This window comes from Pan troglodytes, chromosome 21, assembly GCF_028858775.2.
Source record: "Pan troglodytes isolate AG18354 chromosome 21, NHGRI_mPanTro3-v2.0_pri, whole genome shotgun sequence".
NCBI classification, from domain to species: domain Eukaryota; kingdom Metazoa; phylum Chordata; class Mammalia; order Primates; family Hominidae; genus Pan; species Pan troglodytes.
In genome coordinates, this window is record NC_072419.2 from 10,364,396 (window position 1) to 10,382,436 (window position 18,041).

At 55.5% G+C, this 18,041-nt stretch overlaps 1 protein-coding gene across 3 annotated transcripts; it reads right to left on the reverse strand.

Annotated features, from left to right (window-relative positions):
- Nucleotides 1–361: 361 nt before the first annotated feature.
- ADISSP (adipose secreted signaling protein) lies at nucleotides 362–15,580 on the reverse strand. 3 transcript variants are annotated; one of them, XM_054674848.2, is made up of 7 exons: nucleotides 14,091–15,580; nucleotides 13,130–13,183; nucleotides 6,939–7,043; nucleotides 5,396–5,538; nucleotides 2,329–2,467; nucleotides 1,258–1,380; nucleotides 362–1,019 (listed from the first exon to the last, which is right to left on the reverse strand). In XM_054674848.2, exons 3-7 carry the CDS (start codon nucleotides 6,955–6,957, stop codon nucleotides 919–921), a joined length of 525 nt encoding a protein of 174 aa, XP_054530823.1. In that variant the 5' UTR covers nucleotides 6,958–7,043; nucleotides 13,130–13,183; nucleotides 14,091–15,580; the 3' UTR covers nucleotides 362–918. The 3 variants fall into 3 exon arrangements, with proteins under 3 accessions (XP_054530823.1, XP_024207927.1, XP_001161799.2); XM_024352159.3 differs by having other exon boundaries at nucleotides 14,545–14,696; XM_001161799.7 differs by lacking the exon at nucleotides 13,130–13,183 and having other exon boundaries at nucleotides 14,545–14,696.
- Between the last annotated feature and the right edge of the window lie 2,461 nt (nucleotides 15,581–18,041).

Below are 18,041 nucleotides of genomic sequence, written 5' to 3' on the forward strand. Positions count from 1 at the left end.
GTGGAGACCCTAATAGTGGGAGGAATGCAGGGGTTCCCGGTGCTAGAGAGAGAAGGGAGAAAGCTTTCAGCTGTGCATAGGGAACTGACCAGAAGGGGGTGCTGCTGTCTCCCATCAAGCATCCCAAACAACTCCACTGCTTAAGACCTCTCTGGCCTACACATGAGGTCCCTCTCTCCTCATTCAAATTAATTGTCTTGGCAGCCAGCTTCTGGCCTAAAATGCCACCACCTGTGCATACCTCTTGTGGGGCTAGGTGCTATAATACCACGCAGTGCCCCTGCCTCCTGAAAGAGTGAGTCTACCCAAGTCCTTCCCTGGCCCATTACCCCAACCCCAGAGAACAAAAATCCACCTGGCCTCCGGTATCCACTGGAAGTTTTATTTCTTTAGGGTTCTATCCCAACCAGTCGCTTAAAAACCAAGTAACACAGACCTGAGGGGTGGGGGCTGGGGACTGCACCTCCCTCCTACTCATGGTGGACAGCAGTGGGGACTAGGGAGGGGCAGGAGAGGTGGCTGAAGCAAGGCAGCAGCAGCAGTAATGGGGCCACGACGTCACAGAGCCAGCTCCATCCTCTCCCAGACCCTGGTTGGAGTCCCTGTGGCTTGGGGTGGGGAGTGGGGAACCCACCCCAGGCCCTCCCTCTCCCTTCCTCAGACAGCCTCCTTTCGGGCTCAACCCATTTCTTCCGGCAGGAGACTGAGGCACACAGAGAGGAGGAAGTGGGAGAGGAGGACGAGGGAGGGGCAGGGTGACAGCACAAATGAAGGCAGAGGTGAGGGGCATGGGCAAGGCCACTCCACCCCCACACCCACCCCAGAGAGGGGCGAGGAAGCCACACCATCACGCAGCATGTCGGGGGGACAAGGCGGGGTTTAAGGCTGAGGGGCCCGGGGCAGGCGGGGCCTCGGGCCTCAGTCAAAGCCGTGCCAGTCGCTGTGCTCTGAGTCGTATTCCAGCTCGGCGCCCACACACTTGACACCATCCAGCAGCATGGGCGTGCCGTGGTGCCGGTCTGCAAGGCAGGGTGCAAGTCAGTGCCATGCTGGCCCCTGGCCCCACCCATGCGGCCCACTAAGGGGACCCCTCCCCTTCCCTCAGGGATCAGCTGGAGGTAGGGACCTGCCAAGGAGGTTGAGAACCCCTGAGCCGGGCAAGGATCCCTTGTTCAGCCCTGGTTCCCTGAGGAGGACAGAAACCCTTGCAGTCGAGCTTGTGCATCCCTCCTCCAACCAGGAGCCTCACGCTCTCACCCATGACGCGGGCCTGCACCGTCACGCGCACACAGGTGCCAGTGCCACCTTCGCAGGCTAGCAGTATCTCCTCTTTGAGGACGCCCTCTTTGTGCGCCGAGTACTCACACTTGACACTATAACCTGCCCGGGGACAGGGGCAATTGGTCAGCACCTCCCCCAGCCTCCCGATCCTGCCCCTGGCACTCACTGGCCCCTACCCACCACCATGGGGGGGCTGCATGCTAAGCCCCCCCAAGAAAGGGGCAGGGATGGCCCTTCTGGAGCCCAGAGACCCATTCCCCCTAGCAGGGGTGCACAGGTCTCAAAAACCCATTCTTCAGTGAGCTGGACATGCCTCCAGCCTGTGGGCCACCCCAATGTGGCTCCAAGAGTGAATGAAGTAGGGTCCAATTCAGGCTTCCAAAAGAAGGTCTGGCTGTTTTCTCCCAAAAGGAAGGCAGGGAGAGGCGGTGATGAGGAGTGAGGGGGGCAGGGCAGGGTAGGCTTTGAGCAGATCAGATGGCAAGAGGTAAAGGCCTGAGGGGTGTCAATCTATTGAAGGGCAAGGTCATGAGGAGGCTGGTGACGGGGACATGAAACTGAAGCTGGAGCTCCACGAAACTGACACCCTAGCCTCTGCCAGGCTGGGAGTGGGGCATGGGGCAGGGCCTGAAGTGAGCCTGATAGGAACAGCAGCCTGAAACCCAAGGTCTGGGACTGGTGGGTGCTAGGAGTTATCCACACGGTGTGTGTAGCTCCAGCAGGTTTTTCTAGAGGGTTAGGGAGGCAGGAGGGAAGGCTGGAGGCTTCAGACCAGTTCCTCAGCAGCTCCCATCTTGGTTACTGCCCCACGGAGGTAACCATCACACCATGGGCAGGTACAGGCAAGTATGAGCTCATGGACTTCTGTTCAGGACAGGGAGCAAGGCCTGGAGTGTGGGACCTGCCGTGCTGCCACAGTGCAAGCTCACAAAGAGGTGCCACATCCCCGACTTGCTGAGCTGCCCATCCACCCTGGTTGGAAGTAAGGGAGCACCCCATGTTCTCACTCCCACACCCATCCAGGCCCTGCTGGAGGAGGGGACGCACCTTCAGGGACGGGCACCACGCTGAGGAGCTTGAGGTGCAGGCTGGGGACAGGTGCCTCGCGGACATCCTTGCTCAGCCTGTGCACTGGGGGCAGAGTGAAGGTAATCTCATACCTGTGCAGGATCTTCAGGAAGCCAACCTACAGCAGGAGAGGTGAGGGAGGGAGGCACCTTCACTTCCTGCTTCCCGCAGGCCCACCCAGTTGTGCCACCTATGATCCCATGGGCCCCAGCACCTGCTTCCCCAGAGAGCCCAGAAAGCCCAACTCCCTCCATCACTCCAGCTGATCGACCCCCAGCCCAGTGGCCCCAGCCCTTTCACAGACCCCTTGAGGGTCCCAGCCCTACAGCTTGGCCAGCAAGATCCTCAGCATCTGTCTCATGGGCCCCAAAGTCCTCAGTGGCTCATTTCATAGACAAGAAAATGGAAACCACAAAATGACTGGCCAAAGGCTATGTAGTGTGGCCAGGGTCAAGTCCTCCCTAGACTTCTTGGCCATTCCTGCCATGCATGGCACCCAGCAAGGCACCACCCACTGCCTACAAGGGAAAGTTCAAAGTCCCATGGGTCATTCACCTGTCCCCATCACTGCCAGTATCCCAGGGTCAGGGATGCTGGTCCTCCATTCGCTCATAGGATGACACCAGGCCACAGATAGCGTGGGATGAGGGATGGGATCAAATTAGAGATATGACAGTAGACCAGCTGTGTCAGCCTAGAGCTGGCCCACAGGCCTGGCACCAGCCACTGAACTGGGGCTCCTGGCTGCCCTGCTGGCACTGGACTGTGGATGCCTGCCTGCCCACTCAAAGGCTGTGTCCAATGGCCCATACTCACGACCCAAGCAATTTCTGTTGTTCATTCACAGTGCTTGGTGACAACCACCCTCTGGGACAAATGCCATTCTTGGAAACTCCAGTAGTATGAAGGGTCACAAGCCAGGGTGGTTGCTGAGCAGGGGGGCTGGTGGGGGTGCCACGCCAGCAGGCAAAGGGTGCCTGCTGTACTCCCAGCTTGCATGGGCACACACAGTCCTGCTCACAGTTACTGGGGCTGGGCAGCCCCATCCCTGGGGGCCAACTGGGACTGGCTGCAGAGAGTTTTAGCCATTCAATGGGACCAGGTTGATATTGCTACATGACAAACTTCAATCCATGTGCCCCCCTCATGCTCTGCTGGTAGAGGGCACATCCCTCAAGAAGGCTTTCTGGCTGTACCTGCTAACTGTGACCCTGTGACCCAGGGGTACTACTTATAGAATTTTCCAGGGGAAATAGAGATGTGCAAAAAAATACTCTTCGCTGCCCTATTTATAACAATGAAAACAAAAACAGCCGTAACACCCAGGAACAGGGAGCCAGCTAAGTCAATGATGACACATGTCATGGATCAGTAGGCAGTTGTAAAATCTCGTGGAAAATTATTTACTGACACAGGTAGGAGACAGTTCACAACAGAAGCAAGCAAAAACCAGTGTGGACACAGTGATGCCAGCTTTTGTTTTTGGAAACAAAGCTTTTTAAAATAAGCTGGATCCATCACCATAGTGTTTTCAGAAAAATAAATAAATAAATAAATAACATTTTAAAAAGCTGGAATAAGCCAGTGTGGTGGCTCACGCCTGTAATCCCAGCACTTTGGGAGGCCGACACAGACGGATCACGAGGTCAGGAGATCGAGACCATCCTGGCCAACAGAGTGAAACCCCGTCTCTACTAAAAATATAAAAAATTAGCTGAGAGTGGTGGCGCGCGCCTGTAATCCCAGCTACTCTGGAGGCTGAGGCAGGAGAATTGCTTGAACCTGGGAGCTGGAGGTTGCAGTGAGCTGAGATGGCGCCACTGTACTCCAGCCTGGTGACAGCAAGACTCCGTCTCAAAAAGAAAAAAAAAAGCTGAAATAACACACATCAGAATATTAACCATGGTTATTTTGGGATAGTATGACTGTGGGTACTTTTAAATTTCTTCATATTTTCTCTGTCTTCCAAATTTTCTCATGTCTATTAAGACATGAGTGGATTTTGCAATGAGGGGAGAGAGCTATTTTTAAGTGTTGGTTTGTTCCATTTACTCTCTTGGGGAAGCTGTCAGCTGTAGGACAAAGAGTGGGAACTTCAGAGTTGGACAGAAATGGATACAAACCTGGGCCCCCCAGGTTCTTTTTTGTTTGTTTGTTTGAGACAGAGTCTTTCTGTTGCCCAGGCTGGAGTGCAGTGGCACAATCTCAGCTCACTGCAACCTCAGCCTCCTGGGTTCAAGCAATTCTTCTGCCTCAGCCTCCCAAGTAGCTGGGACTACAGGCGTGTGCCACCACGCTCAGCTAACTTTTGTATTTTTAGTAGAGATGGGTTTCGACCCATCGGCCAGGCTAAACCTGGGCCCCTTTTGAGCAGCACAGCAGACCCCCCACTCAGGGCCATCTCAATGGGCCAGACCTCCCCCGACCCAAGGGCACTCCCGTTCAACTCTGGACCCCTGATTTATTGACCAACCTGAAGGCCTCAGTCTCCATTTTCCCCAATCCAGCTCCACCAAGCAGAAAACAGGGGGTGATAATACTACTTCAAAGAGCCTAACTGAGCCAGAGATTTGGCAAAGAAGGGTTAAAAAAAAAAGTTGCACCTTGTTATTGCCATAATTAGCTTCACACCTGTATCACATACATACATTCTTCCATTCTCACACCAACTCTAGGGGATGTGATTGTCTCAACTTGAGAGAAAAGAAACTCAGGTGACCTTCCCAAGGTCACAGAGCCAGAATGGCTGGCCTAGACCTGAACTCAGGCCACTGGCACCACAGCCACGACACTGCCTTCCATTGCTATTGTCTGGGTGAAGCAGATGACAGCAGTGGCTCTGCTCATCTTGATCTGGATGACATTCTAAATGCTCTCATCTCATTGAAATCTCACTGCCTCCCATCTGACAGGTGGTGCAACCAAGGCACAGGGAAAGGCACAGACATGCCTATAAGCCCAGCTGAGAGGAACGGGGATAGGCACCCAGAAGCCAGGCAGAGCCGGGGAGGGGGAGAAGCTGCTGATGGGGGAGGTGTGCATGTACCTTGACCAGAAAGCTGCTGTCACTCTCCTGGGTGACCATGACCACCGAGTCATGCAGCTTCTCATCAAAGTGGACGTGGCTGTGGGATCCTTCTGCATCGTGGCCTGCCGCAAAGCGGATACTCCGGACTCTGGGCTTGTTGCCTAGGAAGAGTGGGAGAGGGCTCTGAGGGCTTTCCCTGTCCCCAGGAAACTCCTCCCCCTTGTCCCCTCGTCACCCCCAAGACTGCCCTTGACATCATCCAGCTCCCACTGGCTGGGCTCTTTTCAGGGCTAGATGGACACTAGGATCATGAGGCTTGAGGCCTCCCCGCCGGCCCCGACCTGCCCCTCCCACAAAAATCCATCCCCTGAGAGTGAGCGTGGGGGGACTCAGGGACTGGCTAATATGACCCTTGCTTGGAGGGGATGGGGCTGGTGCCAGAGCCAGGAAGGGACAGTCTTCCAGACTCCCACCAAGCCAGGGCAGCGTGGGGCTCAGCCCAGTCCTCTGGATACCCTGCCCAGTGCTCTCCTTCACAGTGCAAAGCTCCCCATCCCTGGGGCCTACCCCTAAGCTGTGTCAGTGCATGAGGCCCCTGCCTGCCCATCCTCATGACCCAAACCTGAAAGGGCAGGGACAGGAACAGGCTCTAGGGATCTGCCTAGGGGTGGCAGAAACAAAGGGGATCAAAAAACACACTCAGCCCCCCTAGGCGAGGCTGCAGCTGCCACTAAACCTCACTGGCCACTGGCAGCAAGAAGAGAGAATCCAAGGAAGCTTCCAGACCCACCCCAAGACCCCCTTCCTTCCTCTGCCTAGCCCACCATCAAGGCCCTCAGCTGTCTCTGAGCTGGGTCGGGTTCTCCAAGGCCAGAAAGGGCAGAGGGATGAGACAGGCAGGGTAGCCGGGAGCCGAGCTGAAGGCCTGGACTGGATGAATGCTCAGGCTGCAGAGGCCGAGAGCAAGGCCCTAGTCCTCTGACCCCTGGCCCCTAGGCCCTCCCACCAAGAGCCCTGCCCAGGGTCCTCTTGGTGGGAGGACCTGATCCAGCTTTGAGCCGGCCTCTTGGATACTCGGAGGCCCAGGGGACCAGCCTGGCACATCCACAATCCCTGGTGAGCCCCACAGAACCCTCAAATCTCACCAGATCACCCTGGCCTAAAACCCTCCCTTATCCCTTCTGGACTCTGAAAGAAACCCAAATTCCCTTCCACAGCCTGCTGTGGCCCTCCCACATCACCATTCTCAGTGCTCACCATAAGCCCCTCGGCTCCCCCAACCCCCACAGTGGAACGGCAGGGACACAAGAGCACACACCTCCACAGACCGGCCTAAGGAGTCAGCAGGGCTCTGCAGCGGTCCCTGCTAGGGTTTGCGTGAGCCCCAGGACCTGGCACAAACACTGACATAGTCCCAATCACATTCGCACATCAGCACACACGCACTCACACATGCCCACACACACAGAGGTGGTGCGGGCCCTACCTGCAGCAATGGCCCTCCTACCAGGGCCCACCGGAAGAGCTTGTGCAAGCCCCACCAGGCCAGGAAGGCACTTACCCTTGTTGGCTGCAGCCATGGACGCCCTCCCTGCCACGCAGCTCCTGCCAGACACCGCCACTCACGCTCAGCAGCCTCCCATGCTCCAGGGACACCAGCGGGAGCCTGAAGGATAGGGAGTGGGGAGGGCAGGGGTCAGGGCCACCCATGGACCCATGGCTCGGGGACACCAGAGGAGCTCCCTTTAGGAAGGACTCAAACCCCTACTGCTCTCAGCAGCCCAAGTGGTGCCTGTACTCTCTAGCACGGGGGCTTCTGCCCACCCTCTACCGACTGCCCACATTCACCAAGAGCCCTCACCCCTTCCTGATACCCCAGTGACTCAGGGTCCTGCCAGCATGTGCTGAGCTGCAGCTTCTAGGTGCCAAAGCAACAGCATAGGACTCCTATCCCCAGCACCCCCGGAGACTGGCAGGAGGGGCAGCCTGGAAAGGAGGACTTTATTGGTATTTTCCAGGGACCAGTTCTGGTGCTGCTGACCCCAAAGGCTGGGCCTGGAGCTACCTTATTCAGGTCGCACAAGCAATGCAGCTGGGTGAGGTCAGAGGCAACAGTGTGCTCGATGGTGGGCAAGAACAGGGGACCACATAAAGTAAATGTGCCCTTAGAGCTTTCCCTCCTGGTGATCGGTCAGGGCCATGTGCAAAACAGATGCCTGTGGAGGGGGTGTGCCCCGACCTGAACCTGCCATTCAGACCCTGCCCTGAGTCTCAGGCCTGCCTCCGCCTCAGCTCCCCAACGGCAGGCTCAGCACAGGGGCAGTGAGAGGCGCCCCAGGAAGCCTCCAATGGGCCGAGCTGGGACCATCTGAGCATCAAAAAGAATGAGTGCAACTGATGGAAACAGATGGAACACATAAAAGCAGTGCATTCACAGAGATTATTAGAAAAGAAGAGAGAAAGCAAAACAAACAAACCCAAGCCCTCAAAAGCCCTCATTTGTCACCACTGACGGTAGCAGTGCCCTCTTTACTCTGAAAGCTGAGGATTAAAGAGAAAGAATTCAGCCTGTCTCTTGGCCTTTCTTGTAACCAAATTGCCCTGGTGGTTGATGGAAAGCTCTTCTTTCGGGAAGAATTCTTGCTAATAAATAACAAAGAAATGACCAAATGCTAAGTCATTCTGCAACCCCTAAAGGAACAAATGCTGGAGGCAACAAGAGCCAGTGGATGCTAAACAAGAGGGGAAGGTTGACAGGAAGCAGATACTCATAGGCGCCCAAGTGTCACTGACAGAGGACCTGGTATGGTTTTTTTTTTTTTTTTTTTTTCTGAGACGGAGCTTCACTCTTGTCACCCAGGCTGGGATGCAATGGCACAATCTCGGCTCACTGCAACATCTGCCTCCTGGGTTCGAGCGACTCTCCCGCCTCAGCATCCTGAGTAGCTGGGACTACAGGTGCCCGCCACCACACCTAGCTAATTTTTGTATTTTTAGTAGAGACAGGGTTTCACCATGTTGGCCAGGCTGGTCTCGAACTCCTGACCTCAAGCAATCCGCCCACTTCGGCCTCCCAAAGTGTTGGGATTACAGGTGTGAGCCACCATGCCTGGCCGAGGACCTGGTGTTTAAGAGGAATAGCACAAGTTTGCAATGGAGGTATGTAACTTCTCCCAGTCACACACTGGTCTATCTCTCTACTCTCTGCAGGACAGCCTGTCCACACTGATGCCTCCTGAAGTAAGGCAGCCCAAAGTCACAGCATCACTGACAAGGGATTCCTGCCAAAAAGATTTAACCTGGATCTAAACCAGCCTCTAGCTTCAACTTCTCATTTGCTGAAAACACAGAGGAGAGGGGGAACAAATTTAATGACTCCATGAGAAAGCAATGAGACAAGCCCAGAAGGCAGGATATTCTACAGGATGACTGACCTGTTTTTTGTTTTTGTTTTTGTTTTCAAATGTCAAGAAGAAAAAGAAAGCAGGCTGGGAACGGTGGCTCACGCCTGTAATCCCAGCACTTTCACGGATCACAAGGTAAGGAGTTCAAGACCAGCCTGGCCAACATAGTGAAACCCAGTCTCTACCAAAAGTACAAAGATTAGCCGGGTGTGGTGGCGGGCAGCTGTAGTCCCAGCCAGTTGGGAGGTTGAGGCAGGAGAATCACTTGAATCCGGAAGGCGGAGGTTGCAGTGAGCCGAGATCGTGCCACAGCACTTCAGCCTGGGTGACACAGCGAGACTCTGTCTCAAGAAAAAAAAAAAAGAAAGAAGAAAAATAAAACGAGGGAGATTATTCTAGATAGGAAAGCAGCAAACTACAGCTGATTACACAGCTGATGGTAAGGTTGCTGCCTGTTGTGTTTTTTTGTTTTGTTTTGTTTTGTTTTTGAGACAGGGTCTCACTCTGTCCAGCCCAGGCTGGAGTCCAGCTCACTGCCACCTTAATCTCCCAGGCTCAAGCAATCCTCCCACCCCAGCCTCCCAAGCAGCTGACACCACAGCCACGCACCACCATGCCCGGCTAATTTTTGTAGAGACAGAGTTGCCCAGGCTGGTCTCAAACTCCGGAGCTTAAGCGATCCACCCACCTCAGCCTCCCAAAGTGCTGGGATTACAGGTGTGAGCCGCCAGGCCTGGCAAATAAATTTTTGCAAATAAAGTTTTACTAATAGAACACTACACTTCATTCACTTACATGTTGTCTGTTTTTGCACTAAAACAAAGTTACTTCCAAGTAGTTATGATAGAGACCATATGGCCTGCAAAGTCTAAACCATTTATTATTTGGCCCTTCAGAGCAAAAGTTTGCCAACCCCTGTTCTAGATCAACACACACTTAACAGACCAAAAAAGGATAATCTTCAGGACAACTGACCTGTTTTTTTCACCACATCAGCTGCAAGAAGAAAAATAAAGGAGAGGGTGTTTCGAACTACCTATCAAAGAAGATATTTTGGGGGGTGCCGGGCGCTGCGGCTCACACCTGTAATCCCAGCACTTTGGGAAGCCAAGGCGGGTAGATCACCTGAGGTCAGGAGTTTGGGACCAGCCTGGCCAACATGGCGAAACCCCATCTCTACTAAAAATAAAAAATTAGCTAGGCATGGTGGTGTGCACCTGTAATCCCAGCTACTCAGGAGGCTGAGGCAGGAGAATCGCTTGAACCTGGGAGGCGGAGGTTGCAGTGAGCCAAGATCCCGCCACTGCACTCCAGCCTGGGTGACAGAGCGAGACTCTGTCTCAAAAAAAAAAAAAAAAAAAAAGGCCGGGTGAGGTGGCTCACACCTGTAATCACAGCACTGTGGGAGGCTGAGGCAGACGGATCACCTGAGGTGTCGGGAGTTCGAGACCAGCCTGGCCAACATGGAGAAACCCTGTCTCTACTAAAAAATACAAAATTAGCCAGGCATGGTGGCGCATGCCTGTAATCCAGCTACTCGGGAGGCTGAGGCAGGAGAATCGCTTGAACCCAGGAGGTGGAGGTTGCGGTGAGCCGAGATTGCGCCACTGCACTCTAGCCTGGGCAAAAGGAGCAAAACTCCGTCTCAAAAAAAAAAAAAAAAAAAAAAAAAAGACATTTGGGGGATCTGGAAAATGTAAATGGCCTGGATATGAGGTAACACTAAGAAATGAGTTGATCATGGAATTGTATTATGTAAAGAATTATGTCCTTATTTTGTCAGGGAAACATACTGAACAACTTAGAGATGAGTGACACTGGCTCATCAGTCCAGGGACAGAAGAGGAACTACAGGGTGGCCTCATAGTCTAGGGCTGGGCCTGTGGAGGGCATGATCTCAAGGTCCCTCTGGTGCCAAGCTGCTCTGGGAGCAGATGTGGCCTCACCTCGCTCCCCACTTCTCAATGTGGGCAAAGTCCACCCAGGCCCAAGCCTTGCCTCATGGGCAGGGTGTTCACAGTTTGGGTACCACCAGGAGCCCCCTTTGGCCAATGGACCAGGCCAGCAACCCCTCCTTGGAGGTGAGCTTCCAGGCCCCAGCCCAGGGTGCAGGAAGTGGAGCTACACCCATTCACCTCTGGCCAGGGCCACTGTGGGGTCAGTTGCCTCAGCCCTGGAAAGTTCAGCTTGTCCCCAGGGAACTTGGTCTTGGAGAGCAGCCTGCCGTAACCGCCCCCCCGACTACAGCTGCCCCCAAAGCTGTGAACTCAGAGTATATGACAAATGGCCAAGCGCAAGAGTGTGAGGCCCTCCTATCCTGCAGAGGCTGCTCCAGCCACACCTCTGCAGCCAGGAGGCAGTGACAGCCCAGTGTCCACAAGGTCCCCCCATCTCCCAGGATGCTTCCTGAAGGCTCAGGTTAAACTGCACCAGTGGCTGGTGAGCAAAGGCTGCAGGCCCTTTTCACGAAACACTCTGAACTGGTCCATGCAGGGCACCCTCCCTGTCTTCCTCCCAACCTACTGCCTGACCGTCCCCCGCCCTGCCTTTGCCCAGGTCATTCCTTCAGCCAGGAACAATCCCGTCCCTCCCAGCCACACCTTCCACAGGGTCTCAGCCCCAACATTTGTTTTTTTAAGGATGCACACCCTGCAAATCCCAGGACAGGACTACAGCTCTTTATGGAATCCCCTTTCTCATGTCTGGGATCATTTGATATCCCTCTTCCTCACCTTACAAGGGTAGTGACTGTGTTTTTGTCAAACCCTGTGTCCCCGGCACTCAGCGCAGCACCAGACAGGGAGGAGCTGTGTTTGGTTTATGTTTGTTGAATGAATGACCACATCACATTTGCTTGGAGGGCCTGGCCAAGGCCCGTACTTCAGCACTAAATGATATGGTCAGGGCCAGTGACTGCACTGGGGGCTCTCAGGAAGCAGAACTCCCCACCCCACTCTTTTACCTCACCCCTGCCCTGGGGGGCACTTCCCTCTCCCTGGCCCCCACCAAGTGGCCTCCCACTGGGACTCCTCAGGCCTTGCTGCAGTCAGCTGGTTACCTGTCCATGCCTGCTTTGAGAGGGACATGCCCCATGCCCACTGAGGGTAGGACCCACATCTCATGCAGTGCCAGTACTCAGTAAAGGGCAAACACTCAGGGCCTGTAACCCTCTGGATAGTGACAACATAGAGGCAGGAAGCAAGTGACTTCAGGAACCCAAAGGAAACTGGGAAAACCAAACCTCCTTTCTCAATGGAGAACCTGCTGGTCGCTGTCCTCGGGGAGCTAGACTCTTGTCCACATACAATTCCTCATCAGAAACAGGCAAAGAGGGCACTGGGCCTCCCCTGCTGCAGCTGTGTCCACAGAGAACAGCTAGGCCACCACACAACCCCAAGCCTGGCCCTGCCTCCAGCCTCCTCCTGTGCCAACCAAGGCCTCACCGTGGCTCAATCCACATGGCCCCCAGAGGCAGCAGTCCTGGTTCAAATTCAGGATCTGCCCTTGCTAGCTGCATGGGTGAGTTCTTTCACTTCTCTGTCCCTGTTTCCTAATGTGTAACACAGGAATAAGCAGTGGCCTCTTCCTTCCAGGGTTTGCTGCAACTGTGCCTGAAGCTCTGTGACAATGCACCCCCCATCTCTGCAAAAGCAAACCCCCAAAGGCCCGGTTTCTAAAGCAACAGCAGTTTCAGCAGCACCGTCAGAGAGGCACTTCAGGCCAATCCTGGAGGAGCCAGGAGTGACCCTTAGAGTGGGCCCCAGGGACGTCAGCCTTCTTGGAAAACAGCTCAAGGGGTGAGGGGGCCTCCCTCCTCCTGCCTCCCCCTTCTCCCACTCCCAAAGCAGCCAGGTCCCTAGGGAGGGTCAGAGAACAGATGCTGGGAGTTTCCAGTCCCCCTAACCAGAGGGGGTCACAAGGAAGATGTGCAGAATGAACATCCTGGGAAACTGGGAAATGACTAGGGAGGAACATGGTGCCTCCCCCCCAGCAAAAAAAATTATACCCTTCCCCATGAGATGGAGTGTCAGCAAGCTTCCAGGCCCCAGCCCAGGGTGCAGGAAGAGGAGCTACACCCATTCACCTCTGGTCAGCATGCTCCCAACGTCTGAGACCTCATTTCTCATTCCTTCTTCAATCCCCATTCTCATTGTGGTTCGAGGTCTTTCTCTCTGAGCCAGGAACTCCGCAACCTTCCACCCTCCCTACCTCTTCCTCTCCTACCCTAGCCTGGGGCTCAGTCCTGGCTCAAGCACTCAGTCCAGCAGAAGCACTGTGTAACCTCCCATTAAAGCTCACGCCTATGAAAAGAACACCCACTGAGGCCTTGAGATGGGGCCACACTGACCTGCTGACTCTCAGGACTGGACACAGCAGAGGCCACACATACTCAGAACAAAGCCTGGAAAGGCAAGGCTGGAGGTCAGTAGTTGTGGCAGCTTCACATCAACTCAGCTTTAATGTGATTTAATTTCCTTCTCCCTCCAGTGGGCCAAAGGTGCAAAGATAAGTATGGCTGTTCTCTCTCCTTCTAACAGTGAGGTGCTGGGGGTGGGGGTGGGGGAATATGGAGAAGGGACCCTCACCACCCACACCTTCCTGCCTCCCCAACAAGTGCTGCCCTCCTCTGCCCAGCATTCTCCCCACTTTGCCCTCAGCTAGTGGGTGCTTGGCCTCCAGATCGCATGCCCCACCTAGGCCCTGCCCTGGGCCTGTGATCCAGAGGTCCCAAGAAGCAGAGGCCAGGCTGGATCCAGGGGGTCAGCCAAGGTGAGGGTGGGAGCACACAGGATTATCTCCCAGGGACAGGGCTGCTGCCTCGTAGCTCAGGATGGATAGAATGTGGGGGGATATCCAGCTACATTTTCCCTCCACAAAAGACCAGAATGGGAGGGGGATAGGGGTGCTGCCCCGACTTTCTTCAACTCCCCGGAGCAGAAAAATGCCCTACCTCCACTTTCCAGTGCCAAGATTCAAGAAGAAAGGCAAGCGGAGACTTCCCTTTCTCAGTCCCTGCTTACTAATGGAAACACGGGTCCAGAACCTAAATCCAGTCCCTCCTCCTTCATACCACCGGGAGGGAGGTGCAGCCCAAGCCCCCGAGGCCCCAAGGGTCCAGGTGTAGGACCCTTTATCCTCTCCGGCAGCCATCCCTGTGGGTGTGGCACCCCCGCCACACCCCATTCTTGTTATCTCAGGGGGAGGGGGGAAATGTAATCGGACATCCCCCCCATCCAATCCATCCTGAGCTGCGAGGCGGCGGCTCTGTCCCTCGGAGATAATCCTGTGCACTCCCCACCTTCACTCACCTCGGCTGACGCAGGAGTCTCCGGAGCCCGCACTCCCAGACATCACTGCCCTCCTTCCTGAGGGTGCTGAGGCTCGGAGGCTCAGAGATGCTACTGGTCCAAGGTCATGCAGCGAGGCAGCGGCAATGAACAGGGTCGTGGGGAGGAGGGGGCGCTGACCCCATTACGCCCCCGCCCTCACTACCGCACTCATGCCCCCGGACAATCGCTTCGCGGAAAACACCCCAGCTGCACCAGCTAACGGTCACTGCGCCCCGGGAACCTGACATCACTCTAGTTCAGGTGCTGGGGAGTCCTCCAGGCCCGGCCCCGACAGCGGAGCCCCCCACCCCAGCCCTGCCATCACGGCCGCTGGGGTCCCAGACACTCACTACTCAGGACAGGGCCGGGACCGGGAGGGGACCTCGGCGAACGGGAAGGAACCGGGAGGCAGGGAGCAGAGGGGTGGCCTCACCTTGCGGGGTGCACCCCGGGGCCGGGGAGGGCAGGGACGACCGCTGCAGCGGCGGCGGCTGCAGGAGCTCAACGCCGAGCACGAGGAAGGGAGCCCCGCGCCGCGGCCGCCCTCCCGTCGGCACGCCCCCGCCTCCGCCCATTGGTTGATCTGGGAGGGTGGGGCGAGGGACGCTCCGGACCAATGAGCGGGCTCCAAAGAACGGCCAACTGGCGAGGGCCGCCTACGTCACGTGCCAGGGTCGCCGAGGCAGCGCCCTGCTAGTCCGCGCCTGCCGGGCGAGCTCTCGCGAGGAAGACGTGCAGACGGCCCAACTAGGCCAGGGGCCAGAACCGGCCACTCGAAGAGGGAGAAGGAGGGCCTCGGATAGGCCCCGCCCCCGCACCTTCTTCCCCCTGGGGGATAGCGCCTCTAGCCTTGAACCTTGCTTAGGACGCACCTCCCTTGGGCCCTTCGCTCTCGGGAGGGCTGTCGGGCGCGTCTCGGGGCTGGGTGGAGCTCCCGAAGGTGGCCTTTCTCCCTGGGCTTCCACGCCGGCTTCGGCCATCGATACGGGCCGTGTTGGTCTCGTTCAGGAGCTGAGGAACCCTCCATCACTCCTGTTTCGACCCCAGGGTTTGGACCTCTTCCCCTTCCACCCCATCCCCTGTCTCGAAAGAAGCAACCCCCGTGCGGGCCCGAGACGCGTCCCGGGTGCCTGGCCCGGCCTGGAGAAGCATCAGAACAAAGAAGGCACGCGGGCTGGGGGCTGGGAGAGCCTGTGACGCGCCCCCGGGGACCGCAGCCTCTGCTCCCGGTCTCCATGGAGGCGGTCGCCATGGCAGCGAGATGCGCCTCGCTCAGCACCGCGGGGTGGGATGTGGGCGCCTGCAGTGAGCCAAGGAGCGAGAGGCGTGGCCCTCCGGTCTGCGGGGGTTCTTGCCGGTGCTCTCCGCCCGCCGGTTCGCGAACACCCCACCTATACTTCGCCCGTGGGGACGGATTCCCCAAAGTGCCCTCAGTAAGCCGCCGGAGCACGCAGCGCCTTGCTTCCAACGGAACTAGAGAGACGGCCTGGGCGGCTGAAGGCCAGCCTCCCTTCAGCAGGGCCGGGGGCGCTGCCTTAAAGGAGCCCTCAAGTCTGCCACCCTGTGGCCCATAACCTGTCTGCTGATCTCCAGTCTGCACACTGTTGGCAAATTAATCTTTCTGAGCTCTTGTTTTCATCGCGTCCCTCTCCTGCTCCAAAGCCCTCTGGGACTGCCTCCAGTGGCGCTTCACAGACTTCAGCAGCACTTTGGGTGATTCATGTGCCCTCGCGTTTGAGAGACAGCGCTTACATTGAGAGCTTTTCACATTCTGATCTCAGCCCATCCACTCCTGCCCACTCTACCCACTCCCACCACACTACCTTTAGACCTTGTCTTGAAAGTCTAAAGTTGGCAGACGGTGGGCCCAAAGTGGCCCGTAGGTGTATTTTGTTTAGCTCACATGGGGCTTTTAAAAAGAAGTCCTTCCCCCTCCTGCCTCCTCCGCCTCTTTCTGGAATCAGGAATCTGGTTTCGTGGCTTCTTTTGAAATATCAGAAGATCTGACAACATGGGCTCACTTTCCAGCCTGGCATTACAAGCCCCTTTAAGAGCACATAAATTTACCGTAGTCCCCGCCAATCCCTGTTTCTCACGGTTAGTTACCTTCTGGGTCTGTGCAGACATTTGTGATCCCCTCCCCCTCATTATCCCACCTTCCAACCTGGAAGGCCCTCCCCCCTCTCTTCTCATAGCCAAAATTCAAGCCCTCTTCAACCAAGATAAGTTTTGCCTATTTATTTATTTATTTATTTTTGAGACAGAGTCTCACTCTGTCGCCCAGGCTTGAGTTCAGTGGTGCCATCTCGGCTGACTGCAGCCTCCACCCCCTCCCCCGCCGGGTTCAAGCCATTGTCCTGCCTCAGCCTCCCAAGTAGCTGGGATTCTAGGTGCGCGCCACCACACCCAGGGCTAATTTTTGTATTTTTAGTGGAGACAGGGTTTCACCATGTTGGTCAGGTGGGTCTCGAACTCCTAGCCTCAAGTGATCCGCCTGCCTCAGCCTCCCAAAGTGCTGGGATTACAGGCATGAGCCACCGCGCCTGGCCCAAGCCTGCCTTTTTCAAAAGTCTTTCTAGCCAACTTCTCAAAACCGTCTCTGGTGTGGGCTCTCTCAAACACAAACTGGCTGCTAACTGCACAGCCCGGGGTTATTTCCGAATTGTCAACTCCTTTCAGCAAACATTTACTGAATGTATCTGATGAGTAAGTTATTGTGCTAGGCTCTGTGGAGTGGAAGGCACTCACAGTTTAGTGTAGGAGGGACACCACACACAAAGAACTGTGGTCTCCTGTCCTTGCCAAATGTTCCTCACACTCCCAGGCATCGGGCAGTCTGGCCCACTGGGAGGAGCTGAAATACAGAGCTGCCCATGCCTAGGGATACTACATGCTCTCAGGGAAGGCCAAAGATGGTTCTGGAAAGCCTCCAGGAGAAAATTAGACTCTTTGTGTCAGGAGGAAGTCAGGGCAGGAGTTACCTGGCTGCCCCATCACTGCCCAATGTGTCTGTGTTACCACACGAGTAGTGCCCAGGCTCTGGGGCTTCCTGTGCGGAGGGCCTTACCAAAGTTAGATGGCTCTGCAAGGGAAACCACAGGCCCCTACCAGGCCCCCTGGAGACAGAGGCAGGACAAGAAGAATTAGGAACAACTCCAGGTTAGGAGAACAGATGGAGCACGTATAAAACATCCACTCACGGCCGGGCGCGGTGGCTCACGCCTGTAATCCCAGCATTTTGGGAGGCTGAGATGGGCGGATCATGAGGTCAGGAGATCGAGACCATCCTGGCTAACACGGTGAAACCCCGTCTCTACTAAAAATACAAAAAATTAGCCGGGTGTGGTGGCGGGCGCCTGTAGTCCCAGCTACTCGGGAGGCTGAGGCAGGAGAATGGCGTGAACCCGGGAGGCGGAGCTTGCAGTGAGCCAAGATTGCGCCACTGCACTCCAGCTTGGGCGACTGAGCCAGACTCCATCTCCAAAAAAAAAAAAAAAAAAAAATCCACTCACCATGAGAACCTGGTGACTTTAAAAAAAAAAACAAAACGCAACACTTGCTACAACTCCAAACACACGGTATTCTGTACCCTCTTAGTTTTTTGTTTTTTTTTTTTTATTTTTCAGAGACAGGGTCTCACTATGTTGCCCAGGCTGGTCTCAAACTCTTGGCCTCAAGCGATCCCCCGACCTTGGGCTCCTAATGTGCTGGAACCAGACCAGAGGCACAAGCCACTGTGCCCAGCCCTCTATTCTTTTTAATTAAAAATTAAACAACTATAACCTCATTGGAAAACTGCTTGGCAGTACCTAACAAAAATGATAAATGAAATGAGTAATTCCACTTTTTTTTTTTTTTTTTTTTTGAGACAGAGTCTTACTCTGTCACCCAGGCTGGAGTGCAGTGGTGCGATCTCAGCTCTCTACAACC